This window comes from Pezoporus flaviventris, unplaced genomic scaffold, assembly GCF_033815535.1.
Source record: "Pezoporus flaviventris isolate CSIRO_AGI_PZ_B2104156 unplaced genomic scaffold, CSIRO_AGI_Pfla_v1 ptg000007l, whole genome shotgun sequence".
Classification (NCBI taxonomy): Eukaryota; Metazoa; Chordata; class Aves; order Psittaciformes; family Psittacidae; genus Pezoporus; species Pezoporus flaviventris.
In genome coordinates this window covers 20,057,518-20,084,274 of record NW_026892555.1, presented here as the reverse complement: position 1 = coordinate 20,084,274, position 26,757 = coordinate 20,057,518, and the positions used below count along the sequence as shown (strand labels likewise).

At 41.5% G+C, this 26,757-nt stretch overlaps 1 protein-coding gene across 3 annotated transcripts; it reads right to left on the bottom strand.

The window, feature by feature from the left end:
- Nucleotides 1-412: 412 nt before the first annotated feature.
- Nucleotides 413-26,581, bottom strand: AZIN1 (antizyme inhibitor 1). 3 transcript variants are annotated; one of them, XM_061447963.1, is made up of 13 exons: nt 26,284-26,581; nt 20,482-20,619; nt 14,706-14,940; nt 12,720-12,917; nt 10,542-10,715; nt 10,085-10,257; nt 6,762-6,896; nt 5,075-5,156; nt 3,929-4,003; nt 2,770-2,935; nt 2,120-2,238; nt 1,689-1,903; nt 413-1,086 (listed from the first exon to the last, which is right to left on the bottom strand). In XM_061447963.1, the coding sequence occupies exons 4-13, from the start codon at nt 12,819-12,821 to the stop codon at nt 975-977; spliced, it is 1,353 nt and encodes a 450-aa protein (XP_061303947.1). In that variant the 5' UTR covers nt 12,822-12,917; nt 14,706-14,940; nt 20,482-20,619; nt 26,284-26,581; the 3' UTR covers nt 413-974. The 3 variants fall into 3 exon arrangements, with proteins under 3 accessions (XP_061303947.1, XP_061303946.1, XP_061303949.1); XM_061447962.1 differs by lacking the exon at nt 14,706-14,940; XM_061447965.1 differs by lacking the exons at nt 14,706-14,940; nt 20,482-20,619; nt 26,284-26,581 and adding an exon at nt 11,666-11,836 and having other exon boundaries at nt 12,720-12,857.
- Between the last annotated feature and the right edge of the window lie 176 nt (nt 26,582-26,757).

The following is a 26,757-nucleotide window of genomic DNA, read 5'->3' as shown; positions in this document are numbered from 1 at the left end:
GTCTGAAGCCAGACTATTCAATAACTGCCATTAGAAAGAAAAGAACAGAGCTAAAGGGTCTGTGCCAACCTGCAGAGCTGCACTAACCCATGCTGCCTTGGGGACACTAGTTGGGGGCTGGCTAAGAGCACCGCTCCATCTGTACATGTGTCTAGTGCAGGTTTGCTGTTTGGTGTTCAGACCTGAACCCAGTGTCACACACTAAGAACACACCCCAAGTGACGTGTTTGCCTTCTGGGAACTTGTATGACTTTCACTTCATGCAGGTTTAATCAACCTCCATTTTTTTCAGTTTAATACAAAGCTGAAATAATGGACTAGACCACAGAAGGATTCTCAAAGTACTCCTGATACATCTGTTGTGTAGCTGCCTCTTCTGCCTAGCCCCTCCCAAAGTTAGCCTGAAAAACAGTAAAATCTACACAAAGTTTTATTGCAGTCATACAGGGGATACATCAAGGGTCAAATACAACAAATACTATGATGCAATTTTACATTTATTAAACTACAGTTCAAAGCACAAATTTACACATTCTAAATACACTAAACATCTAATGAAGTCACACTGGTCTCCCACTGACATTTGATATATCTGGGCGAAAGACAGTAACTTTACAAGACTTTTCTAACAGGAATCCTTAGTATAAAAACTGTGTACTTGTATGTAAACTGTTGAAGAACCCAAGTGATGGGTTTCCATCTCCACTAAGTCATCCATTTTGTTGCATATTTAAACGCTCAGGGGTTGAATGAACTTGATTTTTAATTTGGACACCATTATCTAACCCTCCCACCCCCCGTGAATTGTAGCTGTAGCTTGTTTTGCCTGGTCCCCATTAGCTATTATTAATTTTTTTCAAGTTTTGAAGAGAATGAATTGAATTCAAGATTGTTCCATTTCTTCCACACTGGAATGTTGACCAGACAAACTACAGACTTGCAACTGCAGGTCTAAATGAAGCGTTAATGCCTGTTTAAGCTGCAGTGGAAAAGCGGTCTTCTGGGCTCAGCTGAATGCACAAAGGCACAAAGAAGAAGTTCTTCATCAATGTGTCTGAAGCAATTCCAGCATCTTGCATCTCATCCCTGCAGCAGACAATGGTGAGAGTTGCAATAACGTGTTATCATGTACAATTTCATATCAGAAGCATTAGAAGTCTGCTGCCCTGGGCAGGTTGGCCCCGGTCTCAGCAGCAGGGACCGCCAGCCATGCTTGGCAGGCACAGGAAGGCCACAACTGCACTGGCAGAAGCACAGGGCTCTGGCTGCCTCAGTATTGGAACAGGTTCCCCGGCTCTCACCATCTCCACAACAGCCTCACTGCCCTTCCTGCCTACAATGATAGTGCTAACAGTGTACACAAGTTGCAATTACCAGTATTAGGAAAGCTCAGAAATCCATGTCAAACAGTAAAAAAGGCTTGACAGTTACCACTGTGCTCACAGTCAGCACTAGCTATTTTGCTTTCCCTTGTCAACCTTGAAGCGAAGCAGGCATGGTGTCACAGCTCTTTAGTCTAAGCAAAGTCAGACATCAGTAAAAAACCAAACACCCATGAACTAAAAACGCACCTTCTTGTACTCGGTTCCATCTTCCTGTATTCACCATCAAATATGATTTACATTTGGCTGTAAGCATACCCGCGGGAAGTAAAAACAATCTTGCCACTATCAAGACAATTTCCTTACCAGTCACTGAAAGACATCATGTAGTAAATCAGTGGCCTCTGATAGTCGTTAAAGGTAGACTGTTCACCTAAGGTACCAGAACCCATGTTATCAAAGATCAGCCAATCTCCAACACTCAACTCAGGAAGAAGACAGTTTTCCACAATTTGATCAAGCTCATCACAGGATGGACCCCAAAGGCTACTTGCAAACAGAGGCTCATCTTCCTTGTATTTCTGTATGGGAATGATTCAGGGAATTCAGGCTTCAGTTTATTGAATAAGACAATTTTCAAATATACTTAAGGATAATTTTCTAAATAATAGTATACTACTACAATATAATATATACTATTATAATAGTATAAATAATTATATACATATGAAGAGTTAAATATACAACAAAATATAAGGCTAGTAAGGACTACCTCTGAAGAATACAGAAGGACTCACCTTGTGAACCTCTGGGATAGTATTCAGTTTCTCAGACAATTTACTTGCAAAAGAACCATAAACACCATCATTTATGTAATATGTAAATACTGGTTCATCATCATTCCTGGTTTGCTCCACTGGAAGTAAAAAAGAAGTGGTCTTGCATGCATTTTTGGTCATAAGTAGTCCTTTTGCAATCTAACTTAAGTCAACTGCTTTTCCTATCAAGGGGGTTCCGTATATACAAGCAGAGTAATCTGTGTGAGACCAGATTATAAATTCAGTTACAACATTAAGTGTGAGGTTTAATAAAATGAATACGGTCACTAATAATCAGTTAAGAATATAAATCCATTTTTTTCTCCTGTAACAAAGAAGTGGCTGTCTCTATGTTCTTCTAACACAGGACCTCCTAATACATTTTGAAAAGTACCCAATATAGGTTTAACCATTGAGAAGTCAAACCTTGCAAGGAAACAAGTGTTACATAAATGTAACGAAGAAAGTGACATTTACAGATAAGGTATGGTCAGAACCCCAAAGGCAGATTATAGTGCAAATGTAAGGGAATGAATTAAATACGCACTAAGACAAACTAGTCCAATCTGACCAGAAGAGGGCAATTCTATACTGATTCATAATATGTAGAAGATAAATATGACCCTTACCTCCAGAAGGAAGAAGTTTATCATACTCAACAGTCTTCTTCGCAATGATGTTAACTGCCAGTGTAAATGCAGATGAAACGTAGTAACACCCGGGCTCTGCAATCACATTAACACCAGATTCCTTAGGAAAGTAGACATCCAGCAATGGCCTGATGACGTGATTAACCTAGAAATGGAAGTCAAAGGTAAGACCAAAGAAACTCAGTTTACTTATGTATCAGACACACACACACGTTCAGTCAGCAACAGTTCTAGTAAGCACACCACAGGCCTGTGCTGTTCCTCTCCTCTGAGAGATGGTCTTAGCACAGTTCCAGAATTTACAGAAGTGTTTAAAAAATGGGTCATTCTTCTCTACACTGAGCACCATGAGTCTCAGTACTGCACAGGCCCTCCTCGCAGACAAAGTGCAAGCTGTGGTACACACAAGACCCCACAAGTAATTGTGAAGTTTGTCCAGCACAACAGATAGTGCAAAATTACATAGTAATCCACAAGAACAAGGAAAGGGCCTTTCTCCTATCAGTTCTCAATATTGTTGTATTAGGACAGAATCCTAAAACAGATATTTGAAGATTAACAAGCGTTCTGGGCAAGTAACAGAACAGTTAAAACAAAGAAAGAAAAGCTCTTAATAACTTTTCACTGAATCATTTTTGCTGTCCTACACTCAAGAAGTTTGTCTTGAAGACAACATGACAGTGTAAAACAGGCTATTGTCTTATGTGCCGCTGCGCACTAACAGCTCCCATTTAGGCCAAAGCAAAGGCCAGCCAAACCAAAGTACCAGCAACTTTCATACAGCAGCAATACGGTTTTGATCTAAAGCATGTTAAGCAACCCTGGCCCAAACCACAAAACAAGGTAACCAGTTGGACAACAACAGTCAACTGCCCAAGATGTTGAATTGTTAAAGTGGCTTAGGGTAGTAATTTAAACGTGACATGTTCAAGTCAGCATTCACCCACTGTGAACAGGGACCTCCAATGACTGATTTCACTACCCATGATAAGGAATATAAATCCAACTATTAGGATCTTATGAACTGGAACACAGAATTTAGAGTAGGTTTCAGCTATCAATGTTAGTTGCAGTTTGAAGGTTAAACACTTAAACTTCCTAAATAAAAAGGAGTTCCAACTTCTAATACATCACATACCTCTTCCAGCTGAAGTTCGGAACCTGTGAAGCCCCCACCAATATCCAACATGTTCATCTTAAAGCCAAATTCTTCCTAAAATGCGTAGGCAGAATGTAAGTACACAGCCAACTACAACTGTAAAAACACTCTTTTGCTGCTCCTTACTGTGGTTGTTTTCTAGGTATTTATACTTTTGAACAGAGTACATCTAGTGAGGGAGTAACAGCATCATAAAAATTAGCATAGCTCCATTAAACCTGGTAGTGACAGCACTGGGATGTCAGCAGAGGCTGGCTGCACAATTCTCAAGTCCCACAGCAACATCAGCTCCCATATTGTGGCATTTGTTATATTCAGACAGTATTTGCTGAGCAGGGTGGGACATTCTGACAAAAGACATTTTAGGAACTTACAAATATGTCTAATGCAAGTCTTTGGAAAGTGCTGATGTGACAAAACTGCTGCAGTGAAACTGCACGAAGATCAGTGAGAACTTCAGTTCTGTTGTGTGTCACCAGTCACAGCTAATGCACTAACTGCAGTAACAAGGGTAAAGACTTGCAGTCTTCTCCATTTAGTTTATAAGCTTCTCAGAGGAAGACAGATGTTCAGAGAAGGGATTTTTGAATTTTGCAATACAAGAGATACACACAGAACATAAGACTCACAAGAGTCATCTGAAGCACCCAATAAATCCATTGCTTTCCATCCAAATTTGGATAGCCCACCGCCAACATAACCCTTTTATTCCTTACAATGCTTAAGTTATTAATCTGAGATTACCTACATCAAATTAGTGGTTATATGATGATAAATGCCAATGTAGAAATCCTTAATATTTTAATATAACTTGGAAACATCAACTGTGTATTTGCAGAACTAAGATTTGAATTTGAAAATCTTTTAACAGAAGTGGGAAACTAACTTTTTATTTGCAAACAGTATACAAGGCTACTGCCTGTCAGTGGGACAGTATTCCCATTTGTGGACCTTTGTCCACAATTAGGGTTATGAAGTTTGTTTCACCTCTACCACTTTTCATAATACAGTACTTAGTCCCTCACTAGAACTTCCATTTCCTACACTGATATATTTTGGAAATAATGATTAGAACAGAATGGATCCTCTACTGCAGCAATTGCATGTGTGCATGCATCTACTTACAGCCATGTCAAACACACACCGAGCATCAGAGATAGCATGAATGTAGGTTTGCAGTTCCTTGCAAGAGCCTGAAACATGAAATCTGAAAGAAATAAAACCTCAGTTAGTACACTGAATAGTGCAGCTTTCAGACAAAGCAAACTGTTTCACCATCTAAAACAGCACTGGAAGTAATTCATTCCCAAGTGGCTCAAGACAAGCTTAGACGATAATACAGTAACTGTGCAAAGAATAAGCTCACAAGATTAACACCTTCTAACCACTGGATTTACTCTTGATGTTAAGAATGTCCTACAATATTCTCATCTTTGAAAGCTTGAGTAAATCTGTTATTTCTTAGCGTTCGCTATCAAAGTGGTTAAGATTTATTCTTCAGTGGCTGCCAAATGCTAATGCAGTATCTGTGTTCAATCTCCCCTCTCTTAACCTACTTTGTACTGCATTGCCTTTATACTCTCTCTCCTAAGCTATCCAGTTTTCTTCTCCAAGCTAGGGCTGTCCAGTGCACACTATTTACTCTCTTCAGCATTCAGGGAAGGGTGAGGTATGTCCCACTGCCACCCTATTCTGAATCCTCTTCACCCAGCTCAGGTCCTTATTCCACAGCAAGGCCCAACAGTGTGGTGAGCATGTCATCAGAAGCAGTACTGATGCCCCCCACAAGCTCCTGAATCCCCTCTGGTTCTTTGTCCATAAGGTTGAAGTACTGCTATAATACTGGTAGTAACTGAGGTGCTAAAAGCAAGTGCTAACATTCCCACAGGTTTCCTAAAGACTAGTATGATCTGCTGGTTCTGGACACAGCATACACACACACATCTGAGCCACAATACTCTCTACTCCAAGTTCATGGCAATGCCATTTTGAGGCAAAGGTCACTTTTTAAGCTTACCTGGTTTTAAAACTTTATAGTACATTTATTGTTTAGCATCAATTTAAAGAATTGTTTTGATATAAATCTGTCCAAAATCCTCAAAACCTGGCTTCCATTTTAAATACTTTTTATTGTCTTGATAACCCACCCTCTTTTACTTGTTTGGTTCCTTTCTTAAAAACATTCATGAGCACATGACACATTAGTAGCTGAAGGCAGACAGAACAAAGACTTTTACAGGCATTTTACTTCCATATAATAAAATAGTTATCAAACTTTAAAATATTACTGATCACTTGGAAGCTCTCTGAACACCAGGATTCATTCCTGCCGTCTGCAAGTCAAAAACTTGGAGCCGCGTATTTTTTCTTGATATGATCAGAGTGACACAGGACCTAACTCTTAGAAAATCCAAGCCTACATTTACCTCAAAGTCTGTCCAAACTATTCCAATGCTATACTGGCACTTATGTATTATGCTGCTTGTTGTGTGAAAAATACAGATCAAATTACCACAGAAGTTCAAGAATATGGTTAGAAAATAGTTTCTAAACTTCACTTTTATGCTGACAGGAGAATTTCAAATTGCTTTGATGTCTGAGATAATTACTTTGTTTCACGCTAGTTTTTGCTTGTATATTAGTGCTCTGCTTGCAAACAAAAGCTCAAAAATGATCCAAAAGCTTCATGGTTTTATTCTTTTTCACCCTGTATAATAGTGCCAAAGGGGGAAAAAGTTCTTTTGTATTCTGCACCTTGAATTCATCATACAAACATCTGCTCAGCCAAGCAGAGAACAATAAAGTTACTCACTTGACACCAACTATTTGGACTCCCAACTCCTTAGCACATTCCATGAGGTGTCTACAGTTCTTCAGGGTGGTGCCAAACTTCATATTCATCTCCTCATCAGCAGTAATGTCTTCTGTGGCAATGTGCAGTAAGAGCCTAAGAGAAGGGGAAGATGATTGGGGCAGTTGGTTTACATCATCAGCACATGTGAAGCCTGAAGACTGTCAGATCAGAAGTGTGTTGATTATGTTGTCAGTACTCCAGCTCCATCGATGGATGAGTCAAGGGAACCTAATAAAAACAATCCTGTACAGAGAAAAAACTAGCAATTAGGGGCTAAAACATGGAGCCAACAAGGACAAGGGATTTCGAAATGCAGCAACTAAGACTCTTTTGCAGCAGCAAGAGTCTGTTGAGTGCTGTAATAAAAGAGAATGTTACCTTCTATAAAGTATACTTCCTCATAAAACTGTTAAGACTGTAATATGCTTTTCCTATCTGTCCTCCTTCCTAGCCCAAAGGAGATCACGGAGATTCTCCTTCAGGCAGTCAGGTATCAGGTTTGGTTAAACTCAGCAGAAGGCACGAGGCTGACACACTGAAAGCACACGTTGGCCAAATCCTTCCACCTCCCGCCTAGCTGAGCACACGGGGATTGGGTGGGGGTATCAACCTGTCCCCTGCTCCTTCTGCGAGGACACTTGTGGAGCAGGAAGGCACCAAGTACCATCTTTTATAGTCTCATGCAGTGAGACAGCTACGCTGGCCCAACAGCTACCTTGACTTCTAAAAGCCCTTTCCAAACATCCCATGATGTTTTTAAAATTCATTTGGTAAAAAGCAAATAAAGCAATCCTAAGTGCTCACACAGGCTGCCCAGCAATCCTGCTGAGTTTAACTTATACCATTCATCTTGAGAAACTGACAACCTCCCTGCCCTTCCCCACTAGCACAGACAATTCTGTTCAAAGCTGTAGTCAGTGTTTTGTAAAACACTTTTGAAAAGTGCTACATGTAATGAAGAAAAAAGTGCCAGAAGTTAAACTCTAGAATGTAAAAAAAAAAACAACAACAAAACCAAACAAAACCAACAACAAACAACCCAAATAAAACAACCCTCCCCCCCCCCCCCCCAAAATAAAACCCAAATACATAAATACTGTGGTTTATAACCACATTATGATTAGACAAAACCATTCCTTAAAGACACCTAAGTTTTATTGATGAGTTTTTATGGCACCATTATAAGTGAGTCAAGATACTTTTCTTGTGCAAACCACTAAAAACGTAAATCTGAAACTAGTAGGATTCTTCTTCCAAGGTTTCAGCAGTTAGTGCAGAGCTAGAGCATGATGTGTGACTGGGGTTTTTCTATTTATTTTTAAGGAAGCATTGATACTTTAACAACCATGCCTCTACTAGAGCTCTTACTACACTAGCAACCTCAGTAGTTAATTGTTGTCTGAAAAAGCCAAATATGAAGAAATTAAAGACTTTTGAGATTGTGTCTTTCTTTAAAAAAGAAATTGCAGTCATTTAACTTACTAAGACTCCCAAAGGAATAAAACTCAATTATAAAAAGAGACCCGCCCATTATTAAGTTCAGTGCAGAAAGCTACAAGTGTTTTTAGAAAATGAGAAGGAAAATTACAGCTAAACAGGATTTCCTCGGGCAAAGCACAATTAGATTCATCCACAAAAAGCCAACCTAGCTGTAACAACCACACACAGGAAGAACAAGGCTCTGTGAAGGCTCTGACTTTTTGAAACTACGACCAAGGAAAAGAAAGAAGAAAATTCATAGCTGTCACTTCAGCAAACTGTCAATGACTCAAGTAAGAGAACTGTAATAAAACAAGCGAAGAAATCTCTACCCAGTAGGAGAGCTGGAGATTGGGTTTCTATAAAATTTAGATGGCAAATGGCAGAAATTGAGTTTCTTGTCCTTGGTAAACAGGAACTTTTTCAAATACTAGATTATAGGATCCTTGAAAAGTAATAACAAGTTCATGTTGGTTTTCTCCAGCTCAAACTCCTTCATTCTCTCTCCCTGCTTTACAATTTCTCTGACTCAAGAAAAATCTGCATCCTAACTTCTGCTGTGGATGTTACAATAAACATCCAAAGAGGCTGCTAAAGAACTAACTCAATGTAAAACTTAACACTGAGAACACCAGTGATGACTGGGAACACTAGTGACATTAGGGGACAGCTTTAGCATTACTAAGCCTTCCAGATGCATGGAGGATGTCAAGGCCAGCATTTTACACATAACATTCTTTGCACAGGAAGTACTTCCCAGTATGCAAAGCACCGACGGACTTCCATGAGGATGAAGTGTAATCCCTAGTAATGATAATATTAATTCTTGAAGCAGTCTGAAGAGTAACAGTAAAAAACCCACCTAGGTGGGTTAAGCAGCCTCCAGATATCAAGCTTGGTTGAATCTTCCCAATTCTACAACTACAGCCGAGTTCTGGGAGAAGACATGACACTTGAAGGACAATCTAAAACCAAGGGCTTTGTAAAGGATGTCAGGAATTCAGCTTCTTGGTGTACTCTGATGGCATTTGTGGGAAGCTTTATCTCATTAATCACTGGAAAGCACTGCAACATTCACTTAGGCACTGATTCCACATTTCTTACAGGTGTAGCCACAGCCAAAGTATTCACATATGAGGGACCTGATGCTCAATGACACAAGCACCTGTCAGTCCAAAAGAGACAGGATGCATTGGCAGAAATACAGTTCTCATATGTAACCACCAGAACATCAGCTTTGATCACTTCCCCACAGAAAGCGCTGCAGCCAATACCGAAGTGACTGAAAACAGAACTGGACTCACATTTCTCACTGTTTAATGGTGGGGAAATACCTGTAGGTGTATTTAATACACCTGCAGAGCATGCCCAAGCCCAATAGGTCCCAGTGTGCATGCTCACGTGCTGACAGTCTCAGCCCTGACTTCAGCTGAAGCCACTAATACCCAGACTACCCTGAAAGAAAATACTGAAGCCACAACAGAGCAGGAAGATGTACTCGCAGATGATGAGGTGCCAGACTTCCGAACTTTTAGCACTGAAACCTTTACCTGAAGATTGCCGTTTGAAATAAAAATGTAATATTTCTCCCCAAACAAGGGCTTTATTATCATATTAGGAAGACCCAGTAGAGAGAAACAGTTGCAAAAAAAGCTATCTTCAAAGGAGACAGAGAGAAGAGCAAATAGAAGTGAACTGCATTAAAGAGGTCGTGTACCTTGCTTGCAACTCCAACCACCCAGAATACAGGCAAAATTATGTTTCCCCCACATAAGCAGCAAAGCCAGAATTTCAACACTTACTTGGCATTTGGATGGTTACGTGCAATTTTCTTCAGCTCAATATCATTGTCACAAGTCATGATGTTTATCCCAGCTTTCGCTGCATACTTTATCTGAGAAGCTTGCTTGCAAGGATTTGTATATATTATGTTTTCAGGAGAAATGCCCAGGTCTTGTACCAATGCCATTTCAGACTGAAAAACAGGAGCATACCAGAGCAGGAGCATTTGACACAGTCCAGTGCACCATATTCATGGAATCTTTATTAGATGTGCTAAGTTATTATTTATTAGATGTACTAAGGTGTAAAATACACTAAAGAAAAAACTATCCATCACTTCTAGGGCAGAAGTATAGATTTTCTACAGGCAGTTACACAGGAGTTCACCATTTAAGTTAATAGAAAAAAGCTGATTTTAAAACAGCAGACATATGGAAGAAAATCAGGCACACAGATACACAGACAAGAAAAACTTACTTTACTGGAACATGCAAATCCAACGCCAAGGGTTCCCAAAATTTCGAGTACACCTGGAGTAGAATTGCACCTTACAGGATAAAATGGTTTTATTGGTGCCATCACATTCTGCCATTGTATGTTATTCTTTACAAGCTTTCCAAGATCACCAACATAAAATGCTCTTTTTCCAGTCTAAAAAAGGAAGAACAGGAAAATAAAATGTCTGAAATTAAGGGTTTGCTGTCAAAACATAAACAACCCATGAAATAGTCCTAAAGAATTATATACATTTTTTCACCTGCTATTAACTTTTAGGTTTGACCTTGAACAATGCTTTTGTATTTTATTTCACCTAGCAATTTGAACTAGTTAAAAACCAAAGAGGGGATACCTACCACTTCAGAGAAATTACAAATGTTTTTAGACAATATTCTGAGGTTCCTGAACAAAAGATACTACTTAAATGCCAAATGCTGATTTTCTCTAAGCACAGTATGTTACAAATCTCTTCCAACTTTGTCATTTCAGATGTCTGCAATTTTTTGTAGGATGAAAATCCACTGGGACAAAAGCTTCCACAGAATCAAAATAATTTATTATATAAGGAAAAAATTCTAATGCACTACCCCTTATTTTAACAGGTAGCTAATAGCTCATTTTACTGAAAATTTGTTTGATAGTATTTTAATTCAGGAAGTCAAGTTTGAGACGGTTCTCCACATGCTGTGGAGCACAAAGTTCAACCAGAATTTTAAGAACTAAACTCAGTGTGTTAAGGCTGCAGAGTCAAATACATAATCTTTAAGAAAATGCACACTTTTGTTGTTAATAGCCCCCTTTGTGCATCTGCCACCATAGTCTTTCTCAAGTCACGGTGTGGATGTAGTGGACTGAAATTCAAACAGATGATTCTCTTTGTTTACAAAGTACACTCAGTAAAGTTCCTGTAAAGGAAGGGCCTACTGTATAGCAAAGACCATCACCAAGTAAACAATCAATCTGAATTAAGACTGTACATCAAATGTTAATTCTAACACTTGACTTTGCAGATATGAAACTAAATTGTGGCTTATTGTATACAATGTCTTTATTTCTGTTTAAAAAACACAAATAGAAATTCCATCGGGTGGAAGCATACTGACCCCCTGTACGGGTCACCAGCAGGAATGGGATCTGGAGCTTTAGATCCATGGCACAGGCCTCTACCCCTTGAGCTAAAGGAGTAAATGAAAGCAGCAGGAGGCAGCTATCCTCTGTGAGCCAGTCAGTGGTTGAAGACATGACATGTTGCCAGTAGTTTACCTATTTATTTGCTAGACAGAAAAAGAATATTAGGAATCAGGATTTGGGAACCCTACACCTGAGTTCAGAAGGCCATGGGACTTAGCTATTTGTTGTACTATAGTTGAGCACGGCTTTAACATTAGCTCTGATAAACCAAGGAGAACGTTAACAACTCACAGGTATGGCACATTAAGGATACAGGATTTGCTTACTGAAACTTGTAAAGCTCGCTCTTTGTACAACCTTGTCTATAAAACAAAGGCTACCACATCTTCTTGCCTCGTAAGGAGTGTAGCTTTATTCAATAAAACTAGTATTGTATACACAGAATTATTTAAGTTTCTTTCCAGTAGATTTCTAAACTGTAATGGGTTTAGTTTCTTGAAAGAAATCACAACATGCTTGTACCCATTTTCAATGAAGAGAAGGGTCATGGGAAGACGCATAACCATACAATGATGATGGACCACAGAAATGTTAAACACGGCTTTAAAGTGGCTCAGCATATATCTTTGTCTAAACTTTGGTATATTTTTAGGGAGACAAAAAAAAAAGTTTATCTCAGTGATACCCACTTGCCCAGTTTCAGGTTCCTGGTCTAAATCCCGCTGATCACAAAATCTCTAGAAACAATGAGGTGGGAACCTGTATGTTATTACATCAGCAAGATTACTTTCCTGCTGGCTAAATTCAGAGAGGTAATAATCACTGCCCAAATTTCCCCAAAAGAATTCAGCCCGAGGCAATCAAACAGCAAAAAATTAAGAGGAAACTACATCAGGTGAGTTTTAGCAACTGTTCCTCTGTTGCTGTCAGGTCAGTGCTAGATACCTTTACCTTAAGTTTGAAAACTTAGGATAACTAAATGAGAAGATTTGGAAAATTGAAAAAAAAAAAAATCCCAAAACTTACATGAGTGTGTTCATAAATACAGTTGTCAATAACATCTGCAAGAGTTGCTCCTTCATCCAACAGACCAATGGAGTAATTTGCATCCTCAAGAAATCCTTTCATCTCAGCCGTATTCCACAAAGCCGACAGTCATAAACCAAGAAACACAAGGGATGGGCTTCCAAGCCTTATATCCGGGTCCTTAAATTATGCAACAAACTGTAAAAGGAAACATAAAACAACGAATAAGAGGCATAGAGCATACTGTGTCACTACTTCAAAGTTAGAAAGAGCTTTTTACATCTAATGTACTACAAACAGTAACACACACCCCAGACCAAAGATTTTTTTTATTCTGCTCACCCTCCATTTGCCAGGGATAAGGACAGAGCAAATCTACTGAATAAAACAGAAGCTACATATTTTAAATCTGATACGAACTTAAAGACATAAGAAACCACTGATGCAAGGCTGCTCGTAAGAATCCCAGATGATTGGCACACTGATCGGTGCTGAGCTTATGCAAACTATGAAAATACCACAAGTGTAGCATACTTCTACAAACACCTCAGTTCAGCTATTCTTAAGTGTAGCCTCTTAAGTGACGTTAGTATCCAAGTGTGCAACTAGAAAACTGAATATATTTCTGGATTTGTTAAAGAAAACTTGTAGTTTATTAAATGTTAACATTGATATTTAAGATTCACATCTTTACGTTAACATTCAATTTTTTGTTTAGATGCTAATTCATAACCATTGCCTTCATACATTGTATTTACTAGACATTTTGTTGTTCTGCTCATAAGATCGCCTACAATACTTGGAAGTCTTTACTTCAGTAAAGGTTAACAGAAAGATGTCACTAGCTAGAAGTAGTTTTAAAAGTGACAATCTCAGTAAGTGGTGTTAAAAGTAACAGTTATAACCCAGCCTTATTTGCATCTTGTTTACCCTCAGACCTTCACTGTAAATCAGATGTTGTTTACAAGCAGTGGTCTCCAAAAGACAACCTGAATCAGTGAAATCCCTAGACAGAAAACAGTGTGAAATATACAGTCTTAGAATATTGATTAAATAGTTGGTCTCAAAAATCAGACAGCAGAAAGCCACAAACAGGTGATTGTACACACTCGTCAGCCCTACTTTATGAATACAGCAATCTGCAGTTTACATTCCATTACAGTTGCAGGTCTTGTTTAAAAGCAGTTTATTAGTTTATAGCAACCAAATGACCCGACTTCCTTTGTTTCAACCATCACTTTATGACTAGCACAACTGACCAAAACCAGCCAGCTAACCCCATTCCTTCCTTACACAAACACCCAAGACTCTTCAGTGTCTCAGAAGACGTTGCATAGTATGCGTTAGCTTCACCAAAACTCTCAAAACAAGATAATTTTGGCTTCAAATAGTCACAAGCCCACGGTATTAACACTGTCTCGTGTTTCTTTCACCACCTCCTTAGAGTAAAAAATAAAATCCACAATTTGCAATGTAAGTTTGGTTAACACTGTTAATAATATGAACAAAGTTAGTTTTGCTCAAGCTAATACCAAGACAACTAAGCAGCAGTTGCTCCTGCTTGTCATTACACAAGTAACAGGGAAAAGAGCCATCGGTTTTGTGTGCTTTCTATGTAACTCAAGTATGCCACCTATGTTTCTTACAAGAAGCATTTACTGACAGGTGAATTAACTCTGGCAGCAAGCATTTTCATTCTACCCAGAAGCTGAACGATAACAGACAAGTATGTTGGGCAAGACCATAACTTGTCTCACAAATATGGTGAGTCATATGCTTATTTAAGCGAATTCTGAAGATTCAAAGCAATCATGAAAGAGCAAGATAATTATCACTGATGTAAGGGTTTAAGTAAATTACAATTATAAAAACAATGAATAGTGGTAGTGGTAGTGGTAATGGTAGTGGTAATAACCAGGAAAAATGTCTTCAGCCAGCCACATCTAAGTTTGTGAGCAACAGCTAAAACTCCTTAATAAAACCCACCAGCAAACAAAACACAAGGCTGTGAACCAAGTTTGACTTGGAATCGGTGAAACAAGCATGAACACCACATCATGTTTCTGTAGTTACTGGCACCCTCTGAACAGGTACTTCATCAGTATCCTTGATTTGGCAGCTGATTAGCACAAAGTCCTCAACACGTTCACCTCCATAAAATATCCATCATTTCCAGGAGCAGAATATCAAAAAGGGTTTGGTTTGGGTATTTTTTTTTCCCCTGGAAAGAAAAGCTGCATCAGTGTTGTACTGAAAATTTGATATAGTTCTGGAGTATTCAAAACACAAAGATCAAAAGAAGAAAAAAATCTAACAGCAAAGTTTAATTCTTTTAGCATAAATTTCTTTATATTATGACTTAAACAGCCTAATGTTTAAGTTTTAAAAGTACTTTATGCATCCTCAAGCTTCCTGGTTGTGTTAATAAACACATTATGTTTAATGTGTTAATAAACACATTAAACTTCTGTTGTCTTCTTCCAAGAAAAGCAATACCCAAAGAGAGGAATAAGTAAACCAACCAAGGTGCACACACACGAGAACAATGCGATTTCCACGTTCAGCAGATCCATCAACCAAAACCCGCAAGTTTTTAATCCTTTTGTGACAGAGGGGTGTTAAAGGAAAATTTAAGTTCATGCTGTATTTAGATCTATAGCACCTTTAGGACACATCAAATCTGCCCTACGACTTTAGAAAAAGTTCAACAAAACCCAATGGCAACATTTTGACACAGTAACTCTGTAGGGAATAAACTTCCATGATCCACTTCCTCTTTCCCCCTCCCATTCACGCCCAACCAGTAAATACTGCAATACCTGCAACTGAACACATGCAAGTGACTGCTGGCAGACGCCTCATATGAGCTTCTTTCTAGTATTTAAGTCAAGTTGGACAAATGCTGCCTTTCTGATCACAAGGTTGCAATTCCCTGACATTTTGTACACACCTGTTAAACAGCCTTAAGACAAAACTGAAGCATTTTAAGGATTTACTTACTATATATACATAGGGGTGCCACTTAGATTTTAAAGTTTTGGTGGGTTTGGGCCTGTTTTGTACTACAAGCAACTTCCTACAATCTGAAGCATGCAGACTGCCAGGAGTCCCTTCCACTTAACGAACACCTCTGATGGATGTGCCTAGCTGAGAGGTCCCAGTGGAACCAGTCACAGCACTGAGCAGGTTTTTAGATTCAGGAGACACATACCCCCCCCCCCCCCAGGCTAATTGCTTGTGCCTCGTATTTCAAATGAAGAAGCTGGATCTAAACAACAGCTAGGCTTTTTTACTTCAAGTTTTGTTGTTCATCTAAGTTACAACAGAGTAGATTTAAGATTTTAAAGTACTCTTAAAAGAATGCTTTTTTCCACAGTTAATGACTGTGGTGTATATAGCTTTCAAACAGAGATGGTGTAGGAGAATGCTTTTCCCCCTAAAGCTACCCTTTTACTTAAGGGGAGATCCTGAGTGGGACAACTGCTTTAACAGAAGCATGGGAGAAGGCCTCTTTACCACTAACTACTCTCCAGAAACAACAAAAAGAACACTTATCTGGTAAATTAGCTTTGACTAAGGTTATTTCCTAAAACAGCTTTCTCTTATAGTTCATCCATCCAAAGGTATCTTATGGTCAAGAGGCAGAGATGAAAAGGAATATGCTAGTACAGACTTAATAAAATAGCTTGCAGTAAGCCAGAAACAACCTAGTGTAACCTCACCCAGGCTCCTGAATAGCAACTGCTTTTTCTAAGCATGTCCACAGCATCTAAGCTTTTTCCTTTAGCAAAATTCATCTAATAAAGAAAAAACACTAACTGTTTGTCCTTGGAGTCACAGCCCATTTCTCTCCAGTTTCTCCTGCTCTGGAATAAATGACATCTTTTCAGTCTTATTGAGAAGAAGACAGAACATTCTACAAACAGAAAACCAAATTCTTACCAGCACGGCTACAACACCCCCAGAAAACAGTGCATACATGAGAAATGTTTCTTTAAGGGAGTAGATAACACCTGCAGAAGGATTTGGGATTGTGCTATAACCTTACTCTGTTCTGACTACCCCACCTCCTGAGGGAGGAGGAGAATCAATGATAAAGTTTGTGAAAGATCAAATAAATACATACAGAAGGAAACTGAGAGGATGGTTTAAGACTTCTGTACCTGTAAGACGAGTCAGAAATCATTACAGTACAGAGTTCAGTTCTTGCTGGAAGTACTGACTTGCTGCAAGTCATAATTTGACAGACTTAGTGTGGTAACACAACCCATTTTACCACCTGAAATATTAGTCGGCACAATGCTCCAGGACATACATTTTAGGGCAAACAAAAGCTGTCAAGGACTATGAGACTTCTACACAGGCATGCAATTGCTTTCTTTGAAGTAAGAGTTAGTTCCTCAGGCTCTTTAGGGTTTAACACAATGACTTCCCAGATGAAGAACTTGAAGATAAAAGCTTACATATTTAAACACAGCAATTAATGCAGAGAACAGAAGAGTAAAATAAAATGGTATGAAGAAAATAAAATGCTCTGAAAAGTGACTAACAAAACATGTGCTTGTTATATGCAAGCATCCATAACAAGCAATTTTCAATGCTTTTCTTTACACTGTCAGATTTACATATTGTTTGGCCAAAAAAAAAAAACAACCCACACCTTTGAGGTCTGGTTCTTTCATTAAAACTTCCTCTTCGAAGAGCAATCCCTGCAAACTGAATGAGCTTCCAATAACATCTTTCAACTACTTGTCTTAAAGAAAATACTTACAATATTAATTATGCTAATGCAAAAATCATGAAGAGATAAAGTACATTCATCTTGCATGCCTTAAAGTACTGATTCTTCAGGGGTAAAAGATAAAGTAGAAGCATTCTGTCACTAACATTTGGAATTAAGTACAGAACAAGAAGACTAGAAAAGTAAAAACACGAGTCCTCTGTTTTCAGCACAGGAAATGACTATTTATAATGGGAGTATCTTTAATCCAAGATGCCATTTCACCAACTTACATCTTTATCATTGTTAGCTGAATGCAGCCACTACCCAGCTGAAAATGCTGAAGTAGGAGTCTTTATTCACAATGACAGTGGACATTTTGCATTACCCCAGTTGCCTCCGAGTACAAATCCACTGAGGGTCATAGACTACAGCTCTAGTTGCATGCTATCATTCTCTCAGGCATATTCCACACAGTTAAATGAGCAATGTAACAAGAGCATCTCCGCTTAAGTGAGCAAGCAAAGGGGGCAGATAATAAATAATGCCCGATCTGACACTTTCTACAGCAGCCATGCCTTCAGGAACCTCCTTCTGTTTTCTTGAAGTTTGAATACATTATTCAAAGCCAATAAGCTAGTAAAGCTTACAAAAATGAGTGGTCCTGTAAGTGCATGGACAGTTCTGTGGTACTATCTCAGCACTTCTTCATGACAGTACAAGCAGCTACTTCCCTCTTCTCTCACTTGCTTAGTGAATGTTAGCTTCCCCATTGCTTCCTGTACCCTCATTGCCACCCAGTCCCATTTAGACAAAGTCAAGAGAGACTTAAAGGCTACCCAGTCCAGATAACTACTGCTTCCACTAGAGTGGGAAAGGGCTCATTAATAGATCAGATTTCCAATGGCAATTCCTTAAAATTTCTGATCAATCAGATGTGGCAATAAATAGAACAGATTTTAAAAGGAGCGAGACTTCAGGCCACAGTTGCCAGATTGCTCAGGAAGCCAGAGCCTGAAAAGACAGAACTAAATCCCATGTTCTTCCTTGGCCAGTGTAATACAAGAACAAAAATGGGAGGGAGAGAACTATAAAAAGGAGGCAAGTTCAGTGGGAATGTAGTAAGTACATCTTCAGAGAGATTTTTATTTGAGTTCCGCTGGAATATAAAAATTACATTTAAAATCTCAATTGATTTTTTTCCTCATTAAATTACTTTTCAAGCCAAACAGGACTCAAACTACTAATTAGCTGGCTAACTTACATCTTAGCTATGTTTGAGGGAATTACCTGCGCTTCAGCACACTAAAACAGGTACTGACAGACACTCACAGACTACTGCTACATGATTACATTCAATACTGAGCTACTTATATTTGCATACAGCATATTATTACTGAACACATAATAGATCCAAGCTCAAAATAACCATGTAGAGCTCATCTGAACATTCAGCTACAAATACAGTAAATCCAGTGATATTTCCACTCTAGGATAAGCTATACCTTACACTATTTGCCACAGCACATTTAGAGAAAAAACTATCTCAATGAAGGTAGCAGAACAGCCTTCTCCTTTAGGAGAAAAACTCTGGTCAAAGCCAAAATTCCTTCAGAGCAGTTTTAGAAATTAAATGCATTTATAGTGCCTTCAGATTTCCTACTTTATTAACTCCCTCCTCCTAACAATTATTCTGCCTTTCTTACCCTTTTACTACTTTACTTTATTCCTTTTGAAGTGTAAAACATCATGCAGGAGTTCTACCCACATACAAGAGTGACCTGAACTCAAACTGAACAAGAGGAACAACTTTTTCTGATCTTTTGCTTACAAAAATCACATGACACAAAGTAACAGTGATATTCAGAGAACTTTCAGTGTTAACTGTATTCACTTGATCAGACATCTACATAGAACCAGATATACGTGGTTAATCCAGTAATTTTCAAACAAAACAAAAAAGAGCATTACCTCTGAAGATCAAGCTGGTTTATCATGATAAACCACATCCTTCCCTTACTGCAGTATTTTCAAAGAATAGACATCTATATTAAGTACCTTATTGGGAAACATACCAATGCAACCTGCATTTGGACTCTTTGTGGTCTTTAAAAGGTACCTGGCTCAGGTGCACTTAAGCATTCTCATTCAAGTTTTACACTAAAAAACATTATATAATTTATAGGTACTAAGCCAAACAAAAATGCCTTCAGCTAGACAGGAAAAAAAGGTAATACTATATAAAATCAACTTAACCCAGATAATATAAATGCATTTAAGGCTCTTGTTAAAACCACATAAAGCTATTGCTTCATGTTAACAGAATAGGATAACCACATGCATTCCAGAGTTTTCTGTGCTCCTTAAGACAGCTATGTGCACTCATTTGTTTTCAGTTATCATGGGTCTTGTTTCTCTTGAATAATTATTTGTCTCTTAAACATGCAAAGGCATTTAATTTGGTATACAATTTCCATCCAACACAATTCCACATTCTACTGTAGCTCAACTGCAACTATTTGTGGAAGTGGATACTAATTTGCAAATAATGGAGACAGGCATTTGGGAAGGCACACCCTTCATGATCAGCATTAGTTACTGTTTACAATAGCAGATCTTACTATTTCAGCATAAAATACCCTAAGAAATCCCACAGCAAATAATGATTTGATGTTAACAGTCATGAAGTGTCAATTCATGAATTTAGAATTATCACTGAGACTGAAGTTATAGCATTTTATTTTAGGATTTCTGTAGCAAACAGCCCTAATTCAGAAAAATAACTATTTAATAAAGTTTACTCAAGCATGTTTAAGTCTCTCAGAAATTAATCATATAACTCTGTTGAGAAAAGTATTGTTTGAGTAAAAATTATAGACTCCACTTGAAGGAAAGTCACACATATACACATGCCAGTATTTTTAATTTTGATTGAAACATTGAGACAGTTACCCTTACTTACCAAAAAGCCAATACATGCTGGTTTTATTTTTTGGAAGAGCTTATCCTCCTGCATACAGATGAAAAGCAAAAGATACTTACATGGACAAGTTAGGAGATGGAACCCTACTATCATCAGCTAGGTTCCCAAGGTGGCTCAGCGTTGAAGTCGAACTGCTCTCTATAAAGCACTTCTCCTAAACCCTCTGGATAGTTGTAAACTTGATCAGAGATTTTGCCCTGTGGGAGAAAATACATACAAAAATGAATTTCCAAGCTAGAACAAAATAAAAGTTTTATCTTACAACATGTAACAAATGTCTTTTCAGTAATGCTTTTAAGGAGGCTTGCAACACCCCACCATGAAAGTTTATTATCAAAATGCTCAGTTTTCAAGATTTGAATGTGAACTCTGAGTCAGATCAAGTCAGACATATGAAGAAGTGCTAAAACACATGAATTACGCGCATGAAAGTGCTTGTTTGTACTTATCTTTCAAAGTCTGAATTGGAAGATTTTCAAAGAGCTGTACATGAACCTGCTTTAGGGTAATATGCTTTAATACTGGACTACCCTCCCAGAAGCATTTTTAACCCTGTAACCCCACTTCCTTTCTATTTTAGAATTCCCTTGCCATGTTCTTTCTTCCTCTGCTGTGAATGAACACACCATGTGGGTGAAAAAGCTATGTGGGTGAAAAATACTGCTTTATATAGTGAAACTGAACACCATACAGACAAATCTAGAGACAAGCAAGACAGTGAAAAGAAAGAAACTTATGCTTGCCTTCAGGAATGAGGAAACATTTCAGCTTGCCCTTAAGGGCTACTACACACAACGCCAAAGCAGCATTTTAAAGTACAAAGCTAGCTTGCTCAAATGAAGGCAAAACCTTCAGTACATTGTACTGTACTCAGAACAGCACAATGAACATAAAGAGCAGTCAAGAAAACATTAACCAGCCCTGTTGAGTAGTTATTCCTTCTAAAAGGAACTGACATTTTCATGGAATTAAATACAGTACAGAACTGGTCATGTGTAAACCCACCATAAAACGAAGTTTCTACAAAATCACTGTGGTCTATGGCATGAAATGTGTAATGTACCAACTACTGTAGAAATAAATCTTTGCTGCTCTCGCTATTTAACTGAGACATGTGTTGCCTACAAAAAATGGCTTCTGGGAATCACCTAACCTAAAGGATTATCTTTTCAACTGCATTACAGTTAAGCAAGCTGCTGAAGTCCATTTTTCCACTTGTTCTTGCTATTAGAAAACTAAATGAGTGTACTCTGTAAAACACTGAATTGCAGACTGAATGCAATTCCACAGACCCATCTCTTCAGCTTTACCATATAAATTAACATTTTGAAGCATATAACATTAAACCTCAGTGCTTCAAAATTATGAGATATTAAGGAATTTTGCCAGCTAGAATTAGTGTAGAACAATGTTTTATCTTCCATTAAAGCAAGAAGTTAGTTCTCAGAGCATGTACACATTTAAAGTCAGCAACATTTCCCTTTCGTAAAATTAACTAGTAGCTCCACTATTTTCTAGTGCTACTCTGATTATATGCAAGAACTCATACCAATTTTCCAGTGATTGTGAATTAAGTTTACCTTCACAACAAAACAAGTTGTTAAAAACAGGTGCTTTTAGGGAGAGTGCATGACCTTTAGTACAAAAACTTAAAAAGTCATGCTTCAGACAAATATCACCTGCAGTACTATTCCAGTAAATATTTTCATATGTCCCAAGAAGGAAGTGTGCAGTGAAAGCTCCTGTGGAGCTGGAAAGAAATCTGATCATTTTCTGTAGCAACTGTCAACTATGAGCTGTGCCGAGTTGTAATTGCCCTTCAGAATTTCTTTTAAACAAGAACAATTTATCTGAAAGAGCTACATAAATGTATACAAAATAGTCTGACTGCCTTCTTTCATGTAGATTTGACAATATTAAATATTCAGAGAGGAAAACTGTACTATTTGAGCCTTTCCAATCACAGTAATTTTACTCTGCTTTATAACCAGCACAAGGAGTTGGTTTGCTGTACTGCAACAGAGCAGGACTACCATTTTAAGCAGAAGTATGTTAGATGTCCAGAACCTATTTGGACAAACCCAGTCTGAGAAAAATAGCTTAAGTGAGTGGCCACAATGAAGTGTTCATTGCTTAAGGGCCTTGAAGTAGTTATAAAAGCATTCTTGCTAAACAGTGAGCTTCGAGTTGCAGGAATAATTGACAAGGTAGCTTTGCCTTTTAATACTCAAGTGACACCTATATGTATGTATTATTTATGTATCATCTATTAGTATACTCTACTAGCAGGTGTCTCAAGTTTGACAGCAGCTCAACCAGACATGCTGTACTTCGTACATGAATAGTAACAGTCCCCTGAGGAAGAAAATAACCCCCCAGTCACCCACAGCACATAGTTTTGCTGGACCAACTGCATCCTGCAGCAAGCCCTAGGCCTGCCAGTCAGGACCAAGCTCACTCAGCTCCCCATGTCTGATGCAGACAGACCTGCAAAACTGGGCACAGATTCATTTCCTTTGAGATACTCAAATACTATATCTTTCTCTTTCTGAGGAGACACTTTAGTGACCAGAGATTGAAATATTCATGAACCAAACCCTAAAAATCTTGCAATATTATGGCCTTGCACATTTACACCAACTGACAGAGTTGGAGGCACCAAAGTTACTCTGGTGCTCAAAAATTCCAGCTATTCTTCTGTTACAATAGGCCTTTCCCAAATAGTGGCCAGGGTGTAACGGCAAGGTGGTCACCAAGGGAAAGCAGGTCCTGAAGGAAGCACAGGTCCCTGAGGAATTCTAGCAACAACACAATCGTTCCTGTGCTACATCAACAGTATTTTGAACTGAAATATGCCATTATACCCAAATTAGTCCATTACACAATTAAGCCTCCCTTTCAGGAAGGGACAGTCTTAATTCCTTCCCAGAGTATTCCGTCTTCCCTATAATTGAAGGGATGGAATCATTTCCAGACCATACAGCACAGCATTGCTGCAAACACACCTGCATCAGCCTTCCAGCACAGAGAGACACAAGTCGCCTGCCTGGGGGGGGCAGGCTGCAGTGCTGAAAGGCGGTAAGCCCACCTCTTGCCTCCGTAAGATTGCCCCCACCGGAGAAACCCCATTGGTGTCTGCCACCAAACAACACCATCCCCCTCCCAAAGTCCTGTCAAGACCCCTCTTTTTCTGGGATTTAACAGGCTTCCCCCCGAACTGAAGGCCCTGCGGGAGGGATAGGGGCAGTAGGACAGCCTACGGCAGGCAGGGCAGGAGCTCACCACAGCCTGAAGCACACGGGGAGGGGGCTGCCGTGTCGCAGGCATCAGCCACGGCGGCAGCAGCATTGTTCACACGGTGACAGGAAGGAAAGAACTAGACTGGACCAGTCCAGACTGGAACAAACCCCTCCTACCATCACCATTATTCACAACCCCCCACCTCCCCCCCCCAACACCGCTGCCTCACGCATTATCCAGGGAAGAATAGCGGGCAAGTGCAGCGTCCTCAGAGCCAAAAATCCCACAGCCAGGGTGAGGGCAGAAGTGGGGCAAGCATTCCCACCCCAACCCACCGCCATGCTGGAGCCATGCATCTGGCTGGGAGGGCTGGCAGGTCTAACTCGCTTTACTGGACACCACACGGTGTCTTCATTCAAGGGGGGCTACATTCCACTAGGACTACACGATCAAATTCCGTTCAGCCACAGGAGACTGCTGCAGAGGTCTGAAACGCAGCGCTTCTCCTGCCTACTGCACGTGTTAGCTGTGCAGGATTTTGCACTGCAGGAGATGCACTTCAAAAAGGCTCAAAAGTTGATTTAAATTCACTTTCCTCCCTCCTCACCACAAGCCAGGTTCCCTCAGGACAGACGCACGTTCCTGAACTCAGGATGAGCCCATACTGCTGACTGGAAAAGACCTGCAATGCTGTCTAGTAAGGAGTCATTGTGGCATCCTCATGGGCCACACCAGCCACGTTCCTGCTTTTGCACTGTGCCCCTTACACATGCATGAGTCCCCTGCTCCCACACCATACTTTCAGCTCTCTTACAACCAGTAAACAGCCATCTCTGATGACTTCTCTCTCACCAAAGAGGGAACGGCACTGCAGCAAGCACACACTCATGCTCAGGATACCCTGACATCCAAGTGCACATGTTTTACACACACAGAGCCAGCAACTGAGCAGTGACTGGACCTTTTTCTCCATATTTTCCGAGAGCCACCAGTACAGCAGTGACTGACCAGACCACAAGGACTGATGGAGGCAGCTAAACCAAAGAGGCTGAGGCTTAACAAAGAGACTTCCAGAAGGACTGGCAGCACCAAACCTGCTGCTGCTACACTAACACATTGACCAAGCAGAGAGGGAAACGTGTCCTTGAGATGACCAGCAAACATCCACAGCAAACGGGGGGGGGACTTCTAACAGGAGGGAAGAGTTCCACTTCCCATAGGCTGGAGGACCCATGGCATGAAGGCAATTTGCCCCGTCATCCCAGCACTCGTCCCGGAAAGCGTCACTTGTGCAATGCCCTCGCCCCTTGTGTAGTGCCTTGACAGCTCACGCTGCTGTCCTGATCCATGGTGTGCTCCCCTGTGCACCGTGCCGAGGGGAACGGGTGAGGCCTCGTGCGGGCACCCCTCAGGTGAGAGGCAAAGACGAGAGTGACAGCGGGAGCCCGGATGGATAGTTACGGTTACAGACACACAACATGGCCTCTGAGAAGCAGGCAAGGAGCCGCCGCAGCCGTGCCAGAAGCACTTCTCCAGCCTTTCTACCCCTGTCACCCAGGCCAGCCCGGAAGCATGTCACACTGCTACTCCCCCCGGCCTCAAGGAGCATCCTGCGTACGGGAGCACCCGAGAGGACGGGATCTGCCGGGACCCGCATGGAGCTCCCGAGCCCGGCAGCTGCCACAGAGCACGGTGACGGCATGCCGAGGTCCGGAGCAGCCCCTCTCCTTGAGGGGCCCAGGCGAGGATGCCCCTCGCCCCCTCCACAGGAAGAGCCTCACTGCGAGAGGTAGCAACGCCCGAGGGGTACGGGTATCCCGCCGCGGGGCACTGCCCGGCTGCTGAGGGGAAAAGACACCACACAGCCCCCCTCCGCAGGAATCCGCCATGTTAGGGCGGCCGCCGAGCCCCCTTTCCCCGCAGAGCCGGAGGCCCCGCCACCTTCCCGTGCCCTGCGGAGCTGGGGGAGAAGAACGAGCAGCGGTCCTAGCACAGCCCTCGCCCCGGTTCCCGGCCTCCTGCTCCCGCCTCGCCGCCTCTCTCACGCAGGGCTGTCCGCCATGTTAGCGTGGCGGCCGCTGACCCCCTCCACCCGCCGCCACAGACACACTCCGGGGCACTGTCGACCCCGGCGCCCGTGTGCTTCCTCCCCGGGCGGCGGCCCCGCATCGCCCAGCGCCTCGCTGCGCGCCGGAGAAGGGGGGGAGCCTTGGCTCTGACTCATGCTGCCGCTCTCCATCTGCCGCCGCCGGTGGCAGCCGGTCTCGCCCCACGCCGCCGGGCGGAGAAAGGGCAGCAGGAGGAACCGGCCTCATCCCCATCCCCCTCCCCGCCCGGTACCGCCACGGCGACCGGTGGCAGTGCTGCCCGCCGGCTGCCCCTCCCGAGTGCTGCGGCCACCGCTCCCATTCCCCGCCTCGCGCTTGGGGAACTATGGCCTGTCCCTCCCAAGCCCCGGGGAGCGAAGAGCTCCTCCACTGCCTCCCGCCGCTGGTGTCAAAGGACGCCCCAGCTCGCTCCGGAGCTCAGGGTGGGTGTCACCGCCCCTTCCCTCCCTCCCGCCGTCTCCCCCACTGCGGGGCGAGCCCCATCCTGGCTGGGACCCCGGCAGCGGTACTCACGTGAGATAACGGCCTGAAAGATTTGGTAAATCGTCTTCTCTTTTTAGGCGGAATTTTTAAAGAGGGATGTGGGAACCTACAGCAGAAATACAGGCGGCGGCAGCGGCGCCTTCCAGGGCCATAGGCTGCGGGGGCGACCGACTGGGGAAGCGCAGCGCAGCGCTCGGACGAGAGGGCACAGACACAGAGAAACAGAGCCGGAGCGGGCCGGGGGGAGCGGGGCTGCTGCAGCTGTGCACAGAGACAGGAGCGCGGCTACCAGGCTGCGAGGCGAGCGGCGGGGCGAGGAGAAGGGGGCCGCCGCCGCAACGCTCTTATAGGGCGGGCGGGTGGGGAGGGACCCGGAGCCACGCGTCACCGCACCGCGGGCGGGAGGCGCCGCCGCCGAAACCAGCCCTCCGGCGGCGGCGAACTGGGCATGCGTCGAGTGCCGCCGGCGGGCCGTGGGGATGGCCGTCGGTCTCGCCGCCCCAG

Excerpts from the sequence above, each read along its gene's own strand:
- AZIN1 (XM_061447963.1), bottom strand. The coding sequence starts at position 12,821 with ATGAAAGGATTTCTTGAGGATGCAAATTACTCCATTGGTCTGTTGGAT. Across the intron at positions 6,897-10,084 it reads CGTAACCATCCAAATGCCAA|GCTCTTACTGCACATTGCCA; the intron begins GTAAGTGTTGAA and ends CCCTTCTCTTAG. Across the intron at positions 4,004-5,074 it reads GGTGTGTGTTTGACATGGCT|GAAGAATTTGGCTTTAAGAT; the intron begins GTAAGTAGATGC and ends TACGCATTTTAG.